The sequence below is a fragment of the Populus euphratica genome, unplaced genomic scaffold (genome assembly GCF_000495115.2).
Source record: "Populus euphratica unplaced genomic scaffold, PopEup_1.0 scaffold835.1, whole genome shotgun sequence".
Lineage (NCBI taxonomy): Eukaryota > Viridiplantae > Streptophyta > Magnoliopsida > Malpighiales > Salicaceae > Populus > Populus euphratica.
The window spans coordinates 1-7,633 of record NW_011500703.1 but is presented as its reverse complement, the minus strand read 5'-3'; the positions used below and the strand labels follow the sequence as shown (position 1 = coordinate 7,633).

Sequence of the window (7,633 nt, the reverse complement as noted above, 5' to 3'; positions counted from 1 at the left end):
ACTTCTGATTGGCTCATTTTTCTTATCCAGATGTATTGCAATATGGCATCTATTACTCCTGCATGAGCTTTAATTGCTTGGTGATCTTCAACTGGCCACCATTGTTGACTTCAAGCTTCTATCTTTAGCCGATCTTTGGACTTCTGTCCCCTTTTGATTGGCTCCCGTTGTATCTCATTTACTTTTCTCTCAGCTGGAAGCTTCCTCTTTTGTTTGTAGCTTTGTTATCGCCATCTTCAGCGGCTTACAGCCAGCTTATGTTTCCAACGACTTCATTGTTCTCCTTTTTAGCTTGTCGGGGTGCATGGCCTTGCATGGCTTGTTTTCGGCGGCAGAATTTTTCCTGTCTTGTTTTTCATATTGTTTAGATGGGATCCTTGTTCTCATAGGTCCCCTTATATCCATTGCCTGTTCCCTTCTTTGGTTCACCTTTGTATCTGGACTTGCTGGCTTTCCCAGCTTTGTATATTTTTTTGATCTTTTTATATACTTACATTTTGATAAAAAAAAGAAAGAAAGAAAAAGAAAGACCTCTTCCAGTTCTGCATGTTCACTCCCATCCCTGCATGGATAAGCCTCTGTCTTTTGCCCGTGGCTGGAAGAGCATTTATTTGTTATGGCTGTCGGTTTGCTATTGTCTTGACTTGCATGGTCCTGCATGCTTATTCCCGTCCCTGCATGGATAAGCCTCTGTCCTTTGTCCGTGGCTGGAAGTGCATTTAATTGTTATGGCATGTCGGTCTATTGTCTGGTCTTCCACTGCATGGTCTGGAATTGATGAGACGTTTGGCCTAAGCTGTTCTCAACAGGTTGGACGTGCATGGTCCTTTAATTCTACATGGGAGAGCAGTTGTCCTCTTTTTCTTGGGTCTTCTAGGTTACAGCTAGGATGTTAGGATGGTCCCCTCTCTGCATGATAAAAACTTTGCAAGGTTGGCTGGTGCTTTCTCTGCATGGCTGAGTTGTGTCTGCATGGCTTCTTCGTTCTACAAGGTTGAGCTAGTGAATATTGGTGAATCTTCATTGTCTCCTCTTCAACTCTTGGCTGGAAGAGCTGTGTTAGTTGGTTGTTCATTGCTTGTCTTGACTTGGCTCGCGGGATACTATGATTGTCTCTGGTCTGCCTTCCGTTTGGGATGTTCTCTAGACACCTGGCATGAAGAAAGAGCTCCTATTATGGTCTTTTATGTTACTAGTTTTTGTAGATGACTTGTAACTGTCTTTGTTTTTTCTTTTGGTTTAATCAAAAGGTTGTTTCTTTAGGCCATATTCCCTTGTACTTGTTGGGAGCCTATTCCTATAGGGTTAGTTTTTTTGGATGTTTCTCTGGCTAGCTGGTTTTCCAGCTAGTCAGATTTTTTGATTTATATATTTCTAACATTTGATCAAAAAAAAAAAAGACCTCTGCCAGGCTGAGGTCTCGTTAGTGAGAAGTAGTGAGAAGTAAGAGAGAGAAGCTTTAGGTTGCAGGAAAGGTCAAACTAGCTACTGTTCGTGTTTTCACCACTTTCTTATGCAACGATTTCTTCTCTTGTTTTCTAGACTACGATTGGCTCTTCCTCTATTCGCTTGGTATATTCATGGCCAAGTCAAAGAAAAAATCATCAGTGTTGCAGTCCGCCCAGCGTGATTTCAATTTCTGTTCATCCCATCCATCTTCATCCACTAGCCATTGCAACCAGAGACGAAGTGTATCCTATAGTGGATAGCAGTCCTCTGGTCCTTCTAGGTCCATCTCACCCCCCTCTGCCCCTCCGCGAACAACAATTACTCTTGCTGACGTTGTTCATTCCAATTGTAAAGCCAGGGTTCACACAAAGCATCAAAAGAGGGATTTTCAAAGCCCGTCTCCAACGGCTCCTCCATCATCTTCCCTTAAGCCATGTGTCATCCCTTCAACCTCCCCTGTCTTTTTTTTTTTTTATCAGAATGTAAGTATATCTTTAGATCAAAAGTAACCATGCTGAGACCAGCAAGATTCTATGTTTGTACAGATGTGCAGAAGCGAAGGGAGGACAAACTCCCATAACATAGAAGGAAAAATAAACACAGGAATGGGAACATGCTCCCACATAATAAGGTGGCCATGCAAGACCATGCAACTCAAACAGATAGTACATGCTTTATTTAGGAGACTATAAAAGAGAAACAAGTGTCCAACTATCAGCCGCAGAACAAAAGAACCAATGTCAACAAAAGGGGCCGGCTGTCTGCAGCACCAGCCAATCACCATGCATGCACCTGCAGTACCAAGCAGAATGTCAAGCCGAAAGCAAACTGCTGCACTCAAATAGCTTTCAGAAGGCAGCTGGCCAAGGCTCAGCCAAGTATCCAAGGATAGGTGTCAACTAAAGCATCCAGTAGTTATACCACCAAGCAATCAAAGCCACCTGAAAGAGCGAGGAGGCTCTCTGCATCATCCCTTCGATAGAGCCAATGAATACCAGACAGAGGTGCTTCCACCCACTTAAGCAAAGGAGCTGTTCAAGAAGATTAATTACGTGAAGCACATGCATGCTCACATAGAACCACGCAAGATAACAGAGACCAACCCAAAAGAAAAGTACGGGACATCCCAAAACAACTCCTAAAATCACAGCAGGACTCATCTCTAGAAGCAGTTCACCAAGCCACGTTGATGAGTGAAGATTTCACTGTACTCCATAGGGAAGACGTCCAATTACAGCCAAAGAAGAAGTGTCCATGGCTTTCCTCGGCCTGCCTATAAAACATGCATAATGTGTCAGTTGGAATGAACTTCAGCCGATCCTTAGAACGAAGCTTCCCATGCATAGCAAGCCAAGGAGTGGAATTATGTCTATGAAGAGCCCATTGCTTCCAGACTATCTTCTCCCATTTTAATGTTGTGCTTTGCATCCTGAGGGAGGCATAAGCATTAGAGGTGAACCCACCACTTTTCTGATTCCAACCTAGAATGCTAGCAAGAGAAAGATTGTTTACATCCAGCCAATAGAAACTGCAGGACGACCATGCAGATAAAACATGCAAAAACCATGCAGGTCATGAAAGGACCAGACCATAGAAGCCGGAGCCAAGCTGAGCCGTATAACTCCGCAAGCCATCAACTTAACACAGCCAAAACAGCCTAAAAGCAGCAACTCACAATTCATGCGCACAAGATCGAAGGGACCACGCAGAGGCAACTCAACCAAACAGAGACAGACACCCGACATAATTGGCCAGCAGACCATCCTTGTAGAGACGAGGAAACCCATGCATGCCCAGCCCACGTGATACAGCATAGGAGATAGAGGCATCCCATCAGCTCACGACGAAGACACCATGCAGCTCCCAGCCAAATAATCAACAGCAACTCATGTGCCCATCCATGCAAGGACGTGGAAACCATGCAGAGATGAGAGAGGCTCAGCACGTAACAGGCAAGACAAAACATATAAGAGCCGCTAGGTTCACAAGAGTCCAAGGGAGAAACCAGCCAATCAGAGTTGCTCACGCCCAGTCACAATAAATGCAACGTATTTGTAGAATCTCATGCAAACACCATGCAGAATTTTATGAACCAAGAGAGTGGCTCCCCTGTCTTTATTAGACCACGTAGTGGTCTCCCTACTAAGTCTGGTTCGCTGAACTCATGGTTTGCCGCTGGTAACCTTAACTCTAGGTTGAAGGTTGGAACTACTCCTTCGCCAATTTCCCCACCGCAAGGTACACTCTTTTCAGGGAGCCTTGGTCCTTCTACATCACAACATCCTTCAGGTACTACCGTTCCATCGCCTCCTCCCTTAGTGCATTTCCCTGATTACACTGCTACATCTTCTTGCAATTTTCTTGAATTTGATTTGGGCGAACACAAAGCATTGTGGCGGTGTAGTTTAATTGGGTTCATAACTGAAAAATTTCCTGGCTATTCAGCCATCTCCAAGTTTGTAAATTCTGCATGGAAATGTAATGTCAATTTCTTTATGCACGACTTTGGCTGGCTCATATTTAAGTTTGCTTTTGAATTGGATATGTCTGAAGTGCTAAATGGAGGGCCATACTCTGTCTATGGCTGGTTATTGATTTTGAAACCCATGCCTGATTATTTTGATTTTAACACCTTTGATATGGTTAGGATGCCAGCTTGGGTTCGCTTTCCCAACCTTCCCCTTCAGTGCTTGTCCCCATTGTGTCTCTCTAAACTAGCTAGTGTGATTGGGAAACCAGTGCATGCCGATTCTCCAACATCCTCCATGACTCGGCTTTCCTATGCTCGAGTGTTGATTGAGATTGACTTGCTTGCTGAATTATCATCATTGATTGATATCTCTCCCGAATGGTGTTTCCAAAGCACAGGAAGTTGTATATGAATCATTACCCAGATTTTGCAAGCAGTGCAAAACATTGGGACACTCCACTTCAACATGCAACTCAGTTTTCAGGCATAAACGGAAAAAGCATCCCCTAGCCTGCTGGTCCCTCTAGATGCTCTAATCCCTCAGCTGACACTGAAGCTGTTGAAAAACAGTCACCCAGGGAGGAACCTCATGGTGAACCATCGATTGACCCAATGGCAGCTGAGCCAGCTGTAGTTGTCGACAAGGGCCCAAGATATTCTGTGAATAAGTAGGCAAAGTTGACTCCGCATCTAGGATCCCCTGAAGTTTCTTCTGGCTCTCCTCAGGTTGTTCATGTATCTGAAGCTTGCTATGCAGCCGCCGTAGCATCCCCTCCAAGGAGACAATACTTGACCAGAAGTAAAGCTGCCTCTGTCACCGGACGATCAGGGGTGCCATTCGGAAGGTGTGGCAGACCTTTCAGCACCTCCTCCTCAGCTGACTCTAGGGTTCAGGGCAGCACCCCCTCTTCCTCCCTTTGAATTATATACTCTTGTGGATTTAGGCCAAGGAATATATCCTTGTGTCTCCTCTGGGTTTACTTTATTTTTTCTTGTTTGTTGCCTCTTAGGCCTGTCTTATAGTCGGTGCAGTTTTTTGCTGGTTGGGACTGTTTGTAGAATTTTCCAGCCTCTTCTTGTTGGCTTGTTTGCCTCTATTTGTAGTTGGTTACATGTTCTTGTTTGTTGCCTCTTAGGCCTGCCTTATAGTTTGTGCAGATTTTCTGCAGTTGGTTTGTATGCTTAGTGGCTACTGGTCAGGTTCGGTATAAGCCCTGTCATGGGGTCTTATTGCTTGCTACTGTTTGTTGCTATTTGGTATGTTGTTGTCCAGATATGCTCATGCCCTTACTGGTTGTGTTGGTTTGAAGCTGTTTGCTGTTGGTCTTTTGCTTCAGAATAGGAGGTTGTTTTTTAGATCCTGGTGTGCCCTATTAAAGTGCTTGCATTGGATGCCCCTTGCTCTTGGTTGGACGTGTGGGTCTAGTCTCCTGCTGATTGCTCCGCTGCTGGTTGTTGTCGCCATAAGCATGGCTCATGCATATTGGCTTTTTTGTTGCAGGGCCATCTTGCTGGGCCCTCTCTTAGGCTTTTCCCTACTCGAGCCTCTTAGGCTTTTCCCCACACGAGGGATGTTCTTGCTATTTGAATATGGGATCCTATTCCCCTGGTTCAGTCTTTAAGGAGCATGTTCCCTTTGACTTTTAGCTTTGTTATTATGCCTGCTATGGTGTATGTACTGTTCTGCTAGTTTTCAGCTTGTATTGCAAGCTTGTCTTGCTCTTTTTAATCTATACAATTCTTACATTTGATAAAAAAAAAAAGAGCTCTTAGTGGGCCCCGTGAACTTATTGTCTTGGACATTACTTGGCTGAGCCTCCCTCATCTCTGCAATGTTGGCTGACAATTTCCATGATTTCTGCTTCGTTTCATGGGATGTTTGGCTGACAATTTCCACGATTCACGTCCCTACATGGGGGAGCTCTTGAGTTGCTGCTAGTTTTTTGGCTAGGAGCTGTAAAATGCCTTTGTTATCTGAACTGATGGGATGTTTTCGGCTTCTATGCTGCAACACGTGGGCTGGGTGAACTCTTCAGTTGCTGCTGGTTCTTTGGCTAAGGGCTGTGCATAATGGCTTCGTCGTCTGAACTGATGGGATGTTTTCAGGCTTCTATGCTGTAACACGTGGGCTGGACATGCATGTGTTTCTATAAGGTTCCTCATCTCTTCATGGATGTTCTGATGGAGCATGGAAAAACTTAGAACCTCTGTCACTATCCTTGAGGAACTTGCATTTTATTTTTTGACTGAAAAACTGCTTTTCCGCAAACTTAAGAGAAGATAGTTTGGAACGAAGAAGCTTGTCCTGCTCGAACAAGAGCTGGTTGTCCTTGTCATGCTGGAAAGCAGTTTGGAGTTGCTCCAGCTGAGATTCAAGTCGAGAAACCCGCTCTGAAATATGACTAAAATGAAAACGATTAAGCTCCTTCAAGGGCCCTTTCAAGAGCTTAAGCTTACGGCAGAGAATATACATTGGAGTACCATGTATAGGAGAAGACCAACAAGAAGAGATCACCTGCAGGAACTGATCGTGTGTAGCCCACATATTGAAAAATTTGAAGTTGCGCCTACCCTGTGCATAGTGATCCAACCTAACTGCTGCAGGGGAATGATCAGTAAATGCACCTGGAGGCTCAAAGTGTACATGAGTAAGACGATGCAAAGAAGACCATGAGGGATTTATTAACATCCTATCAAGCTTACTCCAAACAGTGTCATTTGTCCAGCTGAATTGACATCTGCTTGACCGCTTTTTATGATCGGCTTGTTTTAACTCGCAAGTGCACGAGTGTGCGATGTAGCAATTAACTCGGTAAGATCGAGGTCATATCCACAGAGAGCTAGATCTGGAAATTAAGCTAAGTAACAAAAAAAACTCAAGAGAAATTAAATTAACAATAACTTGGTTGAAAATAATTGATGGATTTGTTTTTAAAGATAAAAAAAAAATGTAAATAGATTTTAAATGACAAGAAAAAGTAAGTCTTGGTCCAAATCAATTTTAATGGTGATGTATTGGTGATTTCTTCAACATATATAAGATAACTCAACCTAATATCAACGATGGTGATATTAGATCAGAAGATATTACAATGAAGATTAGAAAGATGAAGATTGATTATTGCTTAAGAATGAACAAGTACTTTCATATTAAGTAAGACATTGAATCAAGCAATCTCTATACCAAAACTAAAGTTTGTGCATAAAAATTCAAGATTATAAAATTACCTAAATGATTTCTAAAATTTCTTTACAATAATAAATCATTCATGAAGAAAATAAGAAGATAAACATTAAGATTCATTCATATCCTAAAGAACTCACCTATTCATATCCTATAAGAAGATAAACATTAAGATTCATTCATATCCTAAAGAACTCACCTCAATCACCATTATCCTTGATTTGGATCCAAGAAAGAGTTTAGCCAACCATGATTATATATAAGAATACTTCAATAAACATGAAAGAACTTGAATCCAACTGAAATAATAAGTTTTACAAACTAAAGAACTGAAATCTATAAAGAAGAACACAATACAATTTCAGAAAAAATTTGGACATAAATCTGACTCTAACTTTGGACAGCAATTCAACCCTCTTAGAAGCTTTTTTTCGAGAAGTCTATTAGAGACATATTTATAGGCAATTCTGTCACCTTTCCAGATCATTAAAGAACAGCTCATTTGGACACCTGAGTCAAAAGTTATGGGC

General features: G+C 42.5%; 1 protein-coding gene across 1 annotated transcript; it reads right to left on the bottom strand.

Moving 5' to 3' along the window:
• Positions 1 to 6,086: 6,086 nt before the first annotated feature.
• LOC105116044 (uncharacterized) lies at positions 6,087 to 6,608 on the bottom strand. The gene has a single exon (XM_011013195.1). The coding sequence runs from the start codon at positions 6,606 to 6,608 to the stop codon at positions 6,087 to 6,089; it is 522 nt and encodes a 173-aa protein (XP_011011497.1).
• Between the last annotated feature and the right edge of the window lie 1,025 nt (positions 6,609 to 7,633).

Coding starts and splice junctions, on each gene's coding strand:
- LOC105116044 (XM_011013195.1), bottom strand. CDS start 6,608: ATGTTAATAAATCCCTCATGGTCTTCTTTGCATCGTCTTACTCATGTA.